The following is a 17,302-nucleotide window of genomic DNA, read 5'->3' on the forward strand; positions in this document are numbered from 1 at the left end:
CGGAGAAGTGCCTACGCGGCACAGGTACGCCTCCGTGTGCGGATCTCACGGCCATACCCGGGGGAGGCGTGGGAAGGAGAAAGGAGCACAAGGCGCAGAAGAGCGATGGGCTCAGAGCGTTTGATGGCCATGGTTAGGCTGCTATCATCAGTTTTGGGGAATTTCCTTGATCTTCCCACTTAATCATCTGTGTTCAAGGTTTAGTTTAATTTTGCGTTTACCTGCTATAACAACGAGCATCCCTTGGATTGCCGGAACCAAAGCGACTTTCAGTGAACTCTGCGTAGTGTTATGAGCCCACACACCTTATTCACCGCAGTGACTTACACTGCTAGATACACTACGTACACTGGGTCACTCATCCATACATCAGTGGAACACACACACTCTCTGTCTGTCACTCACACACTATGGAGAAACCTGAACAGCATGTCTTTGGACTGTGGGAGGAAACCAGAGCACCCAAAGACTTACACTGCTAGATACACTACGTACACTGGGTCACTCATCCATACATCAGTGGAATACACACACTCTCTCTGTCACTCACACGCTATGGGGAACCTGAAGAGCGTGTCTTTGGACTGTGGGAGGAAACCAGAGTACCCAAAGACTTACACTGCTAGATACACTACTTACACTGGGTCACTCATCCATACATCAGTGGAACACACACACACACTCTCTCTCTCACTCATCCACTATGGGTGAACCTCAACAGCATGTCTTTGGAGTGTGGGAGGAAACCAGAGCATCCAGAGGAAACCCACACAGACACAGGGAGAACATGCAAACTCCACACACACACCGAGTGGGGATTGAACCCACCTCTTCCCGCACCACCCAGGCTCTGCGAGACAGCAGCACCACTCGCTGCGTCACCGTGCCGCTCGAGAAATGAACGAATGAAAAAATACAACAAAGAAAAGTATAAATAAAATAAATGAACAAAGTGAAATGAAGGCCACATCTTTTGGCTGCAAGAACTTGTTCCTGCAGTAAGAGCAGGTATTCTCCAAGGAGTGTGACGGAAGCATTGCACAGCGCCCGGAGGATGTGTATGCAAAAATAGCACCACTGTAATGTTAGTAACCCCCCCCCCCCATCCACCCCACCCCTCCCTACTACTCAGAGGACTCTGAGAGCTATCAAATTCATGAAGCAGTATGGCCAAGAACCTCTTTGGTAAAAATGATCTTTGTGTTTGTTACTGTCTATACAATGTCCTTCACCACCAAATACTGAAAAAACACACACACACACAGATTGACTGAAACTGCTTGTCCCGAGCAGGATTGCGGTGAGCTGGAGCCAAACAACACAGGGCACTGAGCTGGAGGGGGAGGGGACACACCCAGGACGGGACGCCAGTCCATCGCAAGGCACCCCAAGCGGGACTCGAACCCCAGACCCCCCAGAGAGCAGGCACGGTCCAAACCCTCCGCCCCCCCATATTCAAACCGTTTATATAATTTTTAAATATTAATACTATCGATTTAAAACCTGCCAAGTAAATTGAAACACTTGGACTTGGTAAGAATCATCAAATTCCCGCCGTGTGTGTGACATGCCGAACGTAGCGGTAAAAGACTCGGTGTTACACAGTGTGTTTTAGTGTTTCACTGATTCTCGTGGTCAGATGGGTGGGGGGTGGGGTTTGTGGGGGGGGGCTTTTCCACTAATCTCTGCGCTCACTGAGTCAGCAGCAGCTGTCACATCCCCTGCCCTGCGAGACCCTTACAGCATTCAACATGTTGCCCGAAAGACAGCGGCTGGGTCCTTTGTGCGGGAAGCGGCACCGGTGCATCGATTTTGGGCAAATTTGTTCCGTCGCGAATTATCAGACTTTGCTTGATTTTGTATCAACGTACAAATTCAGGGCGGTGTGTGTGTGTGTGTGTGTGTGTGTGTGTGTGTAGTACCGTAGCACAATCTGTCCTCTTATATGGTGGGGGGCAGCTAAATGTTACATCCTGAACTTCTCGTTATAGCAGCAGGTGGTGTAGTGCGTAGAGCTGCTGCCTGTGGACCCCAAGGCCCTGGGTTCGAATGCCACCCCTTGTTACAACGCCCCTGATTGAGGTATCTTGGCTAGGCTGATATGGTAGAAATTACCCTTGTGTATATAAAACATTGTAAAGAGCTTAACATGTTAAGCTCCTTTGGAGAAACCATCTGCTAAAGAAATCAGTGCAAATGTTCCTACGAACTAAACGCAAGGCTGTCAGTGTATGTTCGGAGTGCTTTTTTTCTTTGCCCTGGTAATGGGACGTGACAGAAAATGTCATTTTGAGAAAGTTAAAAAGTTATGTCCCAAAAAAAGCGAATGCAGCCTTATGCCGGAGCTTGTCTTCTGCACACAGAACGATGTTTCGGAGAGGTGCGTCAGGAAGTGGCTCAGATATATAAATAACGAAGATCCTCCGGAGAGACGATGCATAAGAAATCCGACGAACAACCACACGCATCGGCTGAACCGCTTGCCCCATACGGGGTCGGGGGGAGCCGGAGCCTAATCCGGCAACACGGGGCGCAAGGCTGGAGGGGGAGGGGACACACCCAGGGCGGGACACCAGTCCGCTGCAAGGCACCCCAAGTGGGACTCAAACCCCAGACCCACTGGAGAGCAGGACCAGGTCCAGCCCACTGCGCCACCCCCCGCTGAACAACCAGCATGTAAAGAAAATCCAGAGTGTAGAAGAAGGAAGCATCAATGGGCAGCGGCAGAAGGTGATGGCTTGGCTTCGCAAACAAAGATTTAGGAAGGCGGCTGCCCACATCTGCTGTAGGCTCGCTGGCGGCTGATGAGGCCAGTGCGGGACAGGCAGGTCCGACCGCAGCAGCTGGTCGTAGACATGGGCGCGCCCTTCGAGATTGCGCAATACTAGCCCCACCCTTTTACCTGGGGTTCCTCTGCCATGGCCTAGCAAGCTGGGACAGTGATAGCAAGGTCCCAGGTTGCACATTTAAATTGCACCTCCCACTGTAGTACACTGGAGAAATGTACTTACATGTATTTATTTAACAGACACTTTTCTCCAAAGCAACTTCCAATGAACTCTACATACTGTTATCAGCCCACACACCTTATTCACCACAGTGATTTACACTACTTACAATGGCTCACTCATCCATCCATCAGTGGAACACACTCTCTCTGTCACTCACACACTATGGGTAAACCTCAACAGCATGGGAGGGAGTGTGGGCAGAAACCAGAGCACCCAGAGGAAACCCACACAGACACAGGGAGAAGATACAAACTCCACACACACTGAGTGAGGACTGAACCCATCTCCTCTCCCACCACCCAGGTGCTGTGAGACAGCAGCAGTACTCACAGTGCCACCCACCATCCTCTTTACCTCCTGACTGAATTAATGATCCAATCAAAGCACTCATCACCACAGGTCCAGCCCTGTCCCCAGTGCCTGAAAGGGGAAGAAAGCAGAACCAGGGTGTTCTAGGCTTGTGGCTACCTGGAGCCTGAGTCTCAAAGAGCTTTTGTGAGATGAAATACAGTCACATACACTTTCCTCCAAAGCAACCTGGATGTTAAGCAACCTACCACTACTGGTACATTCATACAGCTGGGTAGTTTTACTGGAGCAATTTAAGCTAAGAACCTTGATCAAGGATGATACTGCAGTAGGTGAGACTTGAACAGACAACCTCCTGAGCCTAAGGCAGCAGCTATAACCACTACACTATCAGCTGCTCTGTTTGAGGGTCTTATAAACCGATGAATGGATCTCTCGCTCAGATTCGTTAACCACACCCCCCCCCCCCCCCCCCCGCGAGGGTCGCGGCGGTGCGGAGCCTATCCCAGAGGCACTGCTTGCTCGGCTAGGAGGGGACAGGACAGGACGTCAAGCCTTGCAAAACAGACGAGTAGAACGGAAGTTATTCCTTCTGCGGGTTTTCGCATTTTAAAAACGCAACGAAAGCAAAGGCTGAGCTCAGGAAATCTGGAGGTGCTTCTCCAGCCTCGAGTTCTAATCCGCACACAGTCTTCAGTTTGCTCGCTTTCCTTGTCCGAACTCAAGATGCCGCACACAGCAGCGTTTGCGTGCAGCGCGAAAGGCCTGCGCCCTTTCAGACACGTGTGTTACTATTCAATTCAATATGTTTACCTTTATATTGACATTTATTGATTTAGCAGATGCTTTTCTCCAAAGCGGTGTACATGTCAGAGAGCGGTACCCATCTGATAAAGGTACTTACCATCCCACATCCTCCTATGTTATGCATCTTCCTCCTCAACCTGCGCTAAAATAGCTCGCCAAGATAAAAAGTCAATGAATATGTAGGAGGTTTGCATACCTTTGCACGGCCACATCCTGTGGTAGCACCTGGGTTGTAATCGTCATACGGCCAAACCCCGCACCTTGCGACACTGTAAGGCGTGAGGTTTACATCCGCCCCCGGTATTCAGGATGTCACTCAAGGCTCGTAAAGTGTTCGAGGACAGAATGGAAAACGGGAGGACTATGAAACAGATTTTGAAGAAGAGCAGAAGCACCACAGTCATCTGAGTGGTTATAGATCGTATGGATCTATATACAATCGTGCTCCGAGAGCCTGGCGTTCTGCTCTGGGTTGGTTTCAGTTATTCCACTCAATACATGGGTCCGGGACATCTGCTCAAAAAAAATTCTGCATGCAGCAAACAATTGACAAGAACTTAAAGGTTGAGGGACATCAAAATGTTTTTAGCATGGTGATGCACCATGTCTATTTGCATGCTATACCAAGCGCACACACATTGGCTGAAGCCGCTCATCGCCAGCAGGGTCGCGGGGAGCTGGAGCCTAACCCGGCAACACAGGGCGGAGGGGACGTACCCAGGATGGGATGCCAGTCTATCACAGGGCACCCCAATTCGGGACTCAAACCCCAGACTCAACGGAGAGCAAGACCGGTCCAAACCTTCCCATCAAGCAGGCCTGTTATTTTTGGTGTGAAAAAAATTTATATTTTTCCAGAACTATTTAATGCATCTTAATTCCTGCCAAGGTCACGTGTCTCCACCTCCTATCAATCTTTGAGTTGACAGGTTTTTAAGAAGGTGATGACAGTGACAATATCTAAGTTCTAAGCTGAACTCTACATGGCATAACACTACCCATGGATTTGCAGGAGGAGATTTTTGCTGTTCAGTTCACTAGAAGCACCTGGAGGAGATGTTGCCTTCTCTTCTACACATGCATCACATCATCTGAAACCACTTATCCCACGTGGGGGCATGGGGAGCCAGAGCCTAACCCAGCAGCACAGGACATGAGGCTAGTGGGGGAGGGGACACACCCAGGATGGGACGCCAGTCCATCGCAAGGCACCCCAAGCGGGACTCGAACCCCACACCCCCCAGAGAGCAGGACCCAGTCAAACCCACTGCACCATCGCACCCCTCTCCTTCTCTTCTAACTCAAAGCACTTTAAATCACACCTTAAGTAAGTGTGACGTTTCACCCACACGTGATGCGAAGTCACGTGCCAGTTATCGCTGGAGACAGACAGGTCAGAGGCGAGCGCTCTTCTTCAGCGCAGCTGCGTCACAAGTGCCGTGTTAAAAATGAAACGATCATTATGAAAGTGAAGCTGTCAAATATGAAAGGAACTTTTGGGCAGATGCAGAAAATTGCAGATTTTTCATTTTATTACCGATTCATTGTCGGTTATCAGTGCAACACTTCGATACAAATGGATAGTGGTGCATTGGCTTTTCACTATAAACACTGTTTTTCTTTACCTATAATAAGCCAAAGAAATGTTTTTACTGGCAAGAATTTTCATTTACCTGCCAGTTCTGTCTCAAAGTTTCTAATTATATACAGAGCATTTAGACTTTGGCAGGAACACACTTCACTTCCAGAGTCCAAGGCAGTGAGTGAACATTAAAAATAACAAGACAATGAATTTTTTTTTTTTAAAATTGGCTATCAAATCATGCAACAAGACACGCTGCTGCAGGCTCAAGCAGCCGCATCACTACACGTCCGGTAGTTAACTTTCCGTTGCATAAAAATGCCAAAACACCCTCTGTTCTGTTCACCATGGACTTGAGTCACAAGTGGATGTAAATTTACAGTACGTTTATTTAGCGGACACTTTTCTCCAAAGCGACTTCCAATGAACTCTATGTAGTGTTATCAGCCCACACACCTTAGTCACCGCGGTGACTTACACTGCTAGGTACACTACTTACAATGGGTCATTCATCCGTACATCAGTGGAACACACACACTCACTCTTTGTCACTCACACACTAGGGGCGAACCTCAACAGCATGTCTTTGGAATGTGGGGGGAAACCAGAGCACCCAGAGGATAAATGCAAACTCCACACAGACTGAGTGGGGATCGAACCCATGTCCTACCGCACCACTCAGGCACTGTGGGACAGTAGTGCTACTTGCTGTGTTTGGAAACTGTCTCGCTGTCACCCTTAAAATCACGTGTGCTCTGTGGGAGACGCTGGGAGTCCACATACTGTATTTGTGTGACTGCGAAGGCCAATTAAGCAGTGTTTCTATTCATGCTACCCACTATGGGAGGCGCTGAGGACATAAATCCTCCTGCTTCCTGTACAACATTGGTTCCAAGGGGAAGCTCTGCAGATCAGAGGACAAAAACGTGTTGTTGGACCGGACTACAGAGAAGATCCCGGAGCTAAATGTGTGTGTGTTTGCGTCTGTTCGTGTTTTGCAGGCGACCGTCGCTGATCGCGTGCTGATCGGGCTTCTTTTCACGCAACAACGTGCTCAGCGCAGCGCTGACACCCCATTCTTCCTGTTTGCCCCATGACGTCACCGCCCGCCAATCAGACGGCGCTTCCCCGGCGGCGGAGGGGGGGGGGCTCGTGCCACTGAGGACGCGCCACGCTGCCGCGCGCGCTGGAGCTGAGCGCTGGAAGCAGCGCGCGTTCGGCTGGGCTTCAGCGTAACCCGATGGAGTGGAGAACAGATGTGCGGATCAGCGCAGGGACCCCCCGCGGTGCTGCAGCGCGCGATCCCCTTCCGAGCAACAGCCAGAGAGAGAGGGAGGAAGTTGCGGTTTCGCGCGGCAGCTCTCGTTGGGGAAGCGAGCAGTCACGTGACCCGGAACTTTTCCACTCAGAAGTTTCATGATCTCACAAAATTAATGTCCCTGAAGCTCAGATTTATGACTCGTTGTACGCGTTGCCGCAGCTTTCGCAGCAGCCCCCCGAGACGTGGAAGGATTTCAAGGAGTTTCCGAACATTTGGCCCCGTTTGTGCGCACAGCGCCATCTGGTGGCCGCCTGGTGGCACCGCTAAGCCGCTTGCGCGCGTCACGTGGTGGAGGAGCGACGAGGCCCCAGAGGTGCTGCAGCGAGGGGACTTTTGCACAGGCAAATCTGCACGCACAATTAGCCTTTTTTGGCTCAGAACGGCTTTTCCGGAGTTTGATCTCTTTGTGTAAATCACGCACGGAGCTGCTCAGGACACTGGTGCTGATTGGTGCTGCGAACAAATGTGAAACCAGGGCAGTCAGTGTTTGCGCTGCTGCGGCGCCGGGTCTGGAGTTGCGCTTTTTTTTTTTTGTCCTAAGTGGGTAGGAGCGGGCGTTAGTCCCATGCACAGTCCAAAAACTGCAGGTGTGGGAGAAGCAATTCCAGCTTGTTCAATTATGCTCTGATGCCTCCTTTCCTGGGGGTGCGGTGGCGCAGTGGGTTGGACCAGGTCCTGCTCTCCAGTGGGTCAGGGGTTTGAGTCCCACTTGGGGTGCCTTGTGACAGACTGGTGTCCTGTCCTGGGTGTGTCCCCTCCCCCTCCAGCCTTATGCCCTGTGTTGCTGGGTTTGGCTCTGTCTCCCTGCAGCCCCGTATGGGACAAGTGGTTCAGAAAGAGTGTGTGTGTGTCTCCTTTCCTTTGCTCACACAGGCAGGGGCTCCGCCTTGGGGGGTGTAGGGGACTGCAATATGAGCCCCGTCTAAGGAGTCCAACTGATCATGTCCACTCCACTGCTGTAGCAGTGCCCACTTGGAGTCCATGCAGAGAGAGGGACGTGGAGGACGATCATCTAAAATGGACTGTGTTGCTATTAATAGTAAATCCAGCAAGAAGCCTCATTACTGACTTTACTGCCCCCCCCCCCCCCCCCCCCCCCTTTCTTGAGACATATCTGTCCGCCTAGGGGCTTGAAAAGGACCCCCTGAGGAGCAGTCGTGGGGAGGGATATAAAGCGACACATGTCGTCTCCCCGGGATCTGGCAGGAGGGTGGAGGGGTGGTGGAGGTGTCAGTCGGCTGCTGATGGGACGGAGGCCCCCTGCGGAGGACAGCGGGAGTGCTAAGGAACGGGCCAGAGAGGACAGCTGGTCTTTCAGCTACAAGTGAGCAAATGGAGCTGTGAAGCAGCAGCACAAGCCTGACCAGTTCGGTTTAGCGGTTAAGGAACCGGACTTGTAGGAACACAGAGCTGACACGCTGCAAGCTGCTGTTTTTTTTTTCCTTTGGATGAAAGCTCCAACTGAGCAGCTGTGTGCTGCCCTGTCTTCTGTGCCTGCGAGTTGGGGGGGGGAGTGTAGCGCGTTGAGCTGTTGCCTTCGGGTTGTAAGTTCGAATCCCACCTTGTGCTGCCGTACCCTTGGTCAGAGTACTTAGCCCGAATTGATACCACAAAATCACCCAAGTGTATAAAGAGGTGAATCAGCGTAAGCCGCTTTGGAGAAACGTGTCAGATGAACGCAGATGAGTTCTGCTGCAGAACTTGCAGGATTATTTGGAACAGGAAAGAGATGTGGTTCAGCCCTGTCAGCAGAGCCTGCTGAGGTTCACAGTCCCCTTTATACACCAGTGCATACTTATATTTACTGTTATCTGTTTAGCAGACGCTTTTCTCCAAAGTGACTTCCAATCAACTCTCTGTAGTGATATCAGCCTATACACTTTATTTACCGCGGTGACTTACGCTGCTAGATGCACTACTTACAATGGGTCACTCATCCGTACATCAGTGGAACACACGCTCTCTCTCCGTCGCTCACACACGATGGGTGAACCTGAACAGCATGTCTTTGGACGGTGGGAGGAAACGAGAGCACCCAGACATGAAGAGAACATGCGAACTCCACACAGACCGAGCGGGGATCGAACCCATGTCCTCTCGCACCACCCAGGGCGCTACTCGCTGTGCCACCCTATATGAAACACTAAATAGTTCATTACTGTATTATTTATTATAACATATATTACATTTATGCATTTCGCAGACACTTTTCCCGGAAGTCCTTTTCTCTCACAGACGAAGAGCTTTAGATACAGACAGACGCGTGACTGCGGCGGCACAGCCGCTCTGTCCAACACCGCCATCGCACGTGAGGAGCTGCGTGTGAAATGATGGACGGGAAGCGCAGAGGTGAGGGTGACAGATGGCGTGATGCCGATTTATGGGGCGGTTAGGAGATCAGGAGGGCTGGGTCCACGGTGGGTACTTCACATGGGTACCTCGCTCTTGTCTAGGTGTGGTAACTGATGCGAGTAGTTGATGGGGCGCGGTGGGACCGGCGCTCGTTGTTCATACGAGTTTGGTGAAAGAGCTCCTTTGTGCTGGGAGGGCGTACGCAAGTACAGTTCTGCCTTCCGCTTCCAGCCGTTCCCAAGCGCTCCCTCATTTGCTTTTAAACGCATCGAGCGCCTCACTCGGAACGTCTGCTTTTCAGTCCCGTCGGCGTCGTTCCGCGATACCGCCGTAAAACGCGGTAAACGCTTGACATGGAGCGCGGGAGCAGCGCGGGGAATTACGGTGCAGACGCAGCCACGGTTGCAGCCGTGGAGGTCAGCGGGAACATATTGTCTAGAAAACGGAAGAGGGGCGATGGGGAACGGTTTGAATTGCAGAAGAACACGGGAGGGGTGTGTGTGAACGGCAGCTGCAAGCCCAACGGCGAACAGGTGACACACAACCACTAATGAGATGCGTATTACAAGTCCGCTGTAACACGGCTCAGAGAGAGGACTCATCATAAGGCCTGATGACCCCCCCAAGGGTGTCTTGCTGAAGCTGCTCCTCCGTTGAGCCTCGGTGGCCTGCACAGGGTGGCAGTCATTGTCCATGATGGACAGGAGCGTAATAGTTATTAAATTTATTATTCCTTACTCCATGACCCTGACAAGCAGTTAATGAAAGGGGAATAGATTATTGTTACCGTGTTGAAAGGTACTACAGCTGGAGGTGGGATTCAAACCTGCAGCCTTTAGGTCCAAAGGCAGCAGGTCTCACTCTTTCTGAAACCGCTTGTCCCATGCAGGGTCACAGGGAGCCGGAGCCTAACCCGGCAACACAAGGCGCAAGGCTGGAGGGGGAGGGGACACACCCAGGACGGGATGCCAGTCCATCGCAAGGTACCCCAAGCGGGACTTGAACCCCAGACCCACCGGAGAGCAGGCACAGGCCAAACCCGCTGCACCACTGTGCCCCTTTACTGTAAAATAGCTCCAGTGAAATTACCCAGCTGTATGAATGGGTTAAAATTTACTGAATTCCCCCCCAGCGATCGATCGATCGATCTGTTTAGTCACGTGAAATTAAGGTACCCAAATATATGGTGTTTTATGCATGCCAGCAACAATATGCTTCATGATATTTATAGCAGAATTATCATTTGTAGCTTGTCATGTAGTGTTACATTTTCATTCATCCGTTCACTATGAACGAGTGTTTATCCAGTGCACCGCCGTGGAGCGTATCCTGAAAGCGCAGGGTGCGAGGTAGGGTGCGTGCTGGACGGAGACGTTCCGATCGTTTGCTTCACAGAGGTCGTGATTTTGGAACTTCGCTGCCTGTGTGTTTCACTCTGCAAAGGACGTGGACGCTATGCTTGTGATGCTTAATAACAGGACGGGGACGGAGTGCGGTAACAGTACAATCACTCGGGTTCCCGTGGAAGCCATCCGAGGAGTGAAACAGAGGAGAGTGCTGGACACGTGAACCCTGGGTACAATGTGCAAAGGCCTGAGCCCTTCCCATAGATCCCCATGAGTAACGGTGACATTTATTTATTTAGCTCATGCTTTTCTGCAAAGTGACTTACGACGTCGTTGAACAATTTACGATTATTCGTCCATTTATACGACGGGGCTAATTTTACCGGAGCTATCGAGGGTTAGCACATTGCTCAAGGGGACTGCACCTGGAAATGGGATTCAAACCCTAACTGTGGGGTTATAAGGCATCAGCACTAACCACTATGCTACCAGCTGCTGCCGTCGGGGTCCGGTGGGTGCGGACAGTCCTAGTGTGCCGCTGGACGTCGCCTCCCGAGGTGCTGTGTAGCGTTTCCAACAAATACCGTACTTGACATTACATGATCCTCATTTGATCGATGTCTGTTTACACAGGGTTTCAGGGCATTCATGTTATAAGAGCTATTTATTTAAGTGAAAAGCCTAGATTTAGTTTATTTCTAGAAAAATTCACAAGATCAAGGTTTAAGTCCCTCCTCCTCTTGTAGTACCCTTGAGCAAGGTACTTACCCTGAATCGAGAAAATAAAAATTACACCGCTAATAGCTCTAAGGAGTTTAACACTCTAAGTTGCTTTAGAGAAAATCATACGGAAAATACACACGTTTTCTGAACCGCTTGTCCCATACGGGGTCGCGGGGAACCGGAGCCTAACCCGGCAACTCAGGGCGTAAGGCTGGAGGGGGAGGGGACGCACCCAGGACGGGACGCCAGTCCGTCGCAAGGCACCCCAAGCGGGACTCGAACCCCAGACCCAGCACAGAGGAGGACCCGGTCCAACCCACTGCGCCCCGCCCCCCCTAAGGAAAATAAATGAATGATAATAGTATTGGATGCACTATTTCAGTTATGATTTTGCTTTATCATAATGGATGGTTCTTATTGGTTGAGACGCATTCTCACTGAGAGGAAGTAGAAAGTATATTGCTGGTTCTGTTATGGAAGAAGTGTGATCGTGGAAATAAACCGTTTGAACACATATCGGTCTCTGTTCAGTGCCTAAATGAAAAGAGAGGGGTCCAACCACCATCACTCGAACCCTACTGATACACCAGCAATCTTTGTTTCTTGCATTTATACACTGGATTTAACCAGAAAAGAGCCACACTGATGCCAGCGAGGGACAAACGCTTCTGTGTTTGAGACACCAACTGTGTATCTCTGTCCCAAATGTCCAATACAAGCATCTTACTGTATATAAGCCCCTGCACAGAATAAAATGCCCCCTTGTTAAAGTAAAATGAGCACTTAATAAAACAACAAAACCGAACCAGGTTATATGAGTATAATTTGATGTGTTAAAAAAAAATAAAAATGATATTTTTCTGTAATATACCTTTATCCAAGACTTATAAGACCTACCGTGCAAACAAATCAAGGAACATCTGTATTATCAGTCTTTCGATCGCGCAAATTTTCTTTTTCCTTCTTCTCACGGACCAGAAGGAATTACCAGCCCACCGAAGGTGTGGGTCCGGCTCGACAGGTAAAAATTTCTCCAGTCATCATTTTTGACAATTAAAAACTTTATTCAATAAATAAGTCCTCAAAGCTGTCGTTGCAAGGATAAAATCAAAAATAAAACAATAAAGTCAATAAAACCAACTAATATAATGACTGCATGACACAATTGTGAAGATTTCCCCCCCCCGATCAGAATGGATCACCAACCCACCCAAAATCTGCACTGTGATTGTGCAGATAATGAAGCTGAAAGTGGCTAGAGGCTGACGAACATTACACACCCTTACATGGGCACCTGCTAGCGGAGTGGTTAGAGCTGATGCCTTTGGGCCCAACAGTTGCAGGTTTAAATCCAGCCTCCGGCCATCATGTCTCTGAGCAAGGTACTTATCCCCAAATTGCTCCAGACCCAGCTGTATAAATGGGTAAATAGTCGTAGGTAGCTCAACATTACAAGTCACTCTGGAGAAAAACATCAGACAAATGTAGGTGGAAAAATTAACATCTTATTTTTGGAAATTTTGGTATTAATGTTTGAAGTTAATAAAAATAAAGCTGTAATAACTCTGAAGACTTATTGCTTTATCTGAGGTTTTTGCTGCACCTAACAGCAAAGAAATAAATACATCTATATTACTGACCTTTCATCAATTGTGAATTAGTGCTAAAATTGACTGGATTTACAAACAAAGTTGGAAACAGATTTCTGGCCCCAACTGCACTTTCCAAGTTGAGGAACCAGTATAATTTGAGAGTCCTGGGCTCATTTTGTTAGCTGACCCTGACACCTAATGGTCAGTTACAATATTCCATATGGTATTTCAGCAAAAATGAGATTTAGCTACAGGGCCATGTGGGAACATGAGAAGATATAAGTGTGTTCACCAGATCAAGTACACTGTCCATGAGCTGTACAGGAAGAGAGGATGGAGTGTGTGTACCAAAACATTTATTTGATGCTTTTCTCCGAAGCCAATTACGACGTTCAGCTTCTTACAATTATTTACCCATTTATACAGCCGGATAATTGCACTGGAGGTGAATTTTACATAGAGATCTTGTTGGGCCAGTGAGCTGCACGCCACCTCTTTTTGTGCCTGCATATGTACGCTGATGTACACTCATCAATGCACACATCTTTGACGGTTACCAACCTCAGCATGAAGCACTTTGTCTGGTTTCTAAGCACTTTAGAGGATACGAGGCACGGTAAAACGTAGGCCAAGGATTCAGAAGTCACTGCAGAAAAATTCAGTGGCACCTATTAAATATTAATCTTGCAGCAGTAAAACAGAAAATCTCTCCAAATGTACTTTCTGGAACAGAAGAATGCAGCAGTAACCATCCGCAATAAACTAAATTTAACCAGCAACCCCCCCCCACCAAGTGAAAACTCATTATTCCAATAAGTATTAATCCTCCTTTACCAGTTTTAACTGCAAAATTTATTTTTCCACTGTGGAACAGCTTTTTAAAAAAAAAAAGAAAAAAAGTGTAACTTGGTTTCCTGAGCTAGGGAATATAATGTAAAGTAAGATCATTTACAACTGCAGGTCTTCAACCACACCTGTTGTTTTTACATATGAAAAATAGGACCTTTTTTTTTTTTTTTTTATTTTCTAGCAAACAAAACTTCCTTTTCAATGTACAAACCTAAACAAATGACACCCATGTGTTGACTCAGTTCCGTTAATTCTATTTCACACGGCTCTCTGCTCTGCAGCGTGAGAGAGCTGATTAAAAGAAAGCACATTAATTATACTGTATGTAAAGAGCCAAAAGTTTGTAGAGACCAAAGAGCAGCAGGAACACACTTCCCTGCGCAATCTTAGGGTTTTCGACAGATGTGGAGGATGCGAATATCCGGGCTGCTGAACTCCGGGTCCTGCTGCTCCAGCGGTATTTCGTGGCACTCGAAGTCCTGCAGCAAGAGCTGATCACCAAGGGGGAGGAACGTGTGGAAGGACACGCAGAAAGGAGCACAGTGACCTTACACAGGAACACACACCACATTCTTCGCGTTGGTGTACTATGTCGCAAACCACGCACACCATCATGTCACTTTGCCGGCGTTTCATCTGTATATTCTAACCGAGAATAATTCATATTCATATATTCTTCTGAGCTATCCATATTAAGTACTATGCTAAACAAATTGTTAAAAATTATGAAGCATTACAAATAATGCCCCTCATGGGACTTGGACCAGCAACCTTCAGATTCACGGCATGTTTTTAACCACTGTCACTCTTTACCTGTGTGAGAGGAGACTTATGTGGTAAACCCAACCCTTGTTCCATAAAATCACCCTATTATGCAAATTCCCATTACTAGGGATAGAATAACCATTATTTCTTATGGAAAAATGTAAATGGATGAAAATATATCACCAAAAATGAAATAAACAAAAAAAGGTGTTTTATGCATGAAAATAGCAGCATATTTATAATATTTTTAAAAAGAATTATTGAATACTATAATTTACTAAGAGGGGGGTGCGGTGGCGGAGCGGGTTGGACCAGGTCCTGCTCTCCGGTGGGTCTGGGGTTCGAGTCCCGCTTGGGGTTCCTTGCGACGGACTGGCGTCCCGTCCTGGGTGTGTCCCCTCCCCCTCCAGCCTTACGCCCCGAGTCGGTTAGGGGCCGGTTCCCCGCAACCCCGTATGGGACAAGCGGTTCAGAAAACGTGTGTGTGTGTGTGTGTGTGTGTGTGTGTGTAATTTACTATTCAAATTATCAAACTAGCACCATGAACTGAGAAGAAGGGTGTTAATTTTTGGGCTGTAAACATCACCATATGGTGTTGTTTTTGTTACGGACACACAGCATGTGTGTGACGGCAGAGCAAAACACAGTACTCAGCGGATTAAATACCTACTGCGAATGGTAAATTACCACGTTACTGGAAAAAGATGCTGTTGCAGTGAATAATAAGCCTGCTGAATGAAGAATTGGTGCGGACATCTATTTCCACACGTTTCTCGTTGTTTGGGATCCCGTTATGTGAGGGAAGGGTCTATTTCAACTGGAGGGGAACACATCTCCGTTCTGATTCCCAGAATCAAAGCGCACAAGATGCTGCACCGCTCACCTCAAAGAAAGTCTGCTCCACCGCAGGGTTACGGCCCACGGTGCGACGCTCATAGCAACAAATGACGCAGGTGTGTGGTCCAGCCAGGTCCCGTAGGGTCTTGAGCAGCGGCCCAACAGACTAGGAGAGCACCAGCATTACGGTGAGCCCACCAGAAGACGCACGTTAACAAGACCGTATGCACCTCTAGGACGCGGGTCGGCCACGCGGGAGGGTACGGTACCTGCTCGTAGTAAATGCAGTCAGCCATGAGAATGAAGTCGGGCTCCGGTTGGAACTCTGTCACATCTGCGCCCCTTGTGAAGTGCGACACATGACACTCAGTTCAATCCCTGTCAGACAGTACCAGGGCCACTACAATTACTACTACAGTAAGAATAACAGCGAGGCTCAATGAGCCTCGCACTGCAAGTAAAGGAGTAAAGGAGCAATGGAGCAATGGAGTAAAAGATCAAACAAGTGAAGAGTAGTGGAGTAAAAGATTAAAGAAGTAAAAGAGTAGTGGAGTAAAATAGTAAAGGAGTAGTGCAGTAAAACAGTAGTGGAGTAAAATAGGAAAAGAGTAGTACAGTGAAGGAATAAAGGAGTAGTGGAGTAAAAGATTAAATGAGTAAAAGAGTAGTGGAGTAAAATAGTAAAGGAGTAGTGCAGTAAAACAGTAGTGGAGTAAAGGAATAAGGGAGTAGTGGAGTAAGAGATTAAAGGAGTAAAACAGTAGTGGGGTAAAGGAGTAGTAAAGGATTAAAAGAACAGTGGAGTAACGGAGTAAAAGAACAGTAAAGTGGAGTAGAGGAGTAAAAGAACAGTGGAGGAAAGTGAAGTAAAGGAGTAGTAAAGGAATAAAAGAACAGTAAAGTGGAGTAAAGGAGTAAAAGTAAAGGGGAGTAAAGGAGTAGTTAAGGAGTAAAAGAACAGGGGAGTAAAGTGGAGTAAAGGAGTGTACCATGTGAGCTCGCCGGCTCTGACGTCGCCCTGCGTGACGAGACTCCGGTTCTCCTCCATGTTCAGGTGCAGAAGGTGCTGCAGCTCCGGCAGGTCTGTCAGTGTGACACGCGCCCTGGAACAGGACACAAGAAGAAGCGCAGAAACACACCGATTCATGAGTCGTGTGTCTAACATGAAAGAAAGCTTTTACTGAGCAAATATGAAAAACACACAACACATAAACAAACAAACAAGAGCTGAACCCTAGCTAGCCCATCTTGTTTACTTGTTGCTGTTGCACCGACCCCAGACTGGCCGCCATCAGTCCCGCCGCTCCGGTTCCCGCTCCCAGCTCCACCACCCGTTTCTGGAGCCACTCATTTCTTCCTGCCGCGGGCTCCCAAAACGCTTTGGTTTCTAAGTATTTGCAGAGGACGATGGCAGCGTCCCACACGACGCAGCCCACGTCGCCTTCGCTGCACTGTTGGATCCGCAGAGTGGATCCGTCGTTCCTCTCGATTTCCCTAACGAAATAGCCCACCTTCCCGCCCTCGGCGGCCCGCGCCGCCATCTTCTTAGTGGGGGGAGGAAAGTAACGCTTTCTGCTCGGAAGAGGGCGCATGTCCCTTCTGTAATGGTAATTATTATTATTATTTTTATTATTATTATTATTATTATTATTATTATTATTATATGTTGTTTTACTTAAGTATTTCAGTGTGATATTTTCAAATCGTACATGTCACGATATATTATTAAAATATTTACAGTGAAATGTCACTAAATAGTCATGTAACATGTGATATACAATGTATAAAATAATACAGGGGACATTGCA

General features: G+C 48.3%; 1 protein-coding gene across 2 annotated transcripts in view; it reads right to left on the bottom strand.

Moving 5' to 3' along the window:
* The window catches only part of vcpkmt (valosin containing protein lysine (K) methyltransferase), a 35,335-nt gene extending 18,295 nt beyond the window's left edge, over positions 1-17,040 (bottom strand). Inside the window, exons 1-5 of one of the 2 annotated variants that reach the window (XM_029258228.1) lie at positions 16,770-17,040; positions 16,484-16,597; positions 15,764-15,836; positions 15,541-15,660; positions 12,842-14,383 (exon numbers count right to left, since the gene is read on the bottom strand). In XM_029258228.1, the coding sequence (XP_029114061.1) occupies positions 14,279-14,383; positions 15,541-15,660; positions 15,764-15,836; positions 16,484-16,597; positions 16,770-17,035 (678 nt within the window). In that variant the 5' untranslated portion in view covers positions 17,036-17,040 and the 3' untranslated portion in view covers positions 12,842-14,278. Of the gene's footprint in view, positions 1-12,841; positions 14,384-15,540; positions 15,661-15,763; positions 15,837-16,483; positions 16,598-16,769 lie in introns of those variants that run through there. The other variant, XR_003798181.1, reaches the window with a different exon arrangement.
* Between the last annotated feature and the right edge of the window lie 262 nt (positions 17,041-17,302).

The sequence above is a fragment of the Scleropages formosus genome, chromosome 15 (genome assembly GCF_900964775.1).
Source record: "Scleropages formosus chromosome 15, fSclFor1.1, whole genome shotgun sequence".
NCBI classification, from domain to species: Eukaryota; Metazoa; Chordata; class Actinopteri; order Osteoglossiformes; family Osteoglossidae; genus Scleropages; species Scleropages formosus.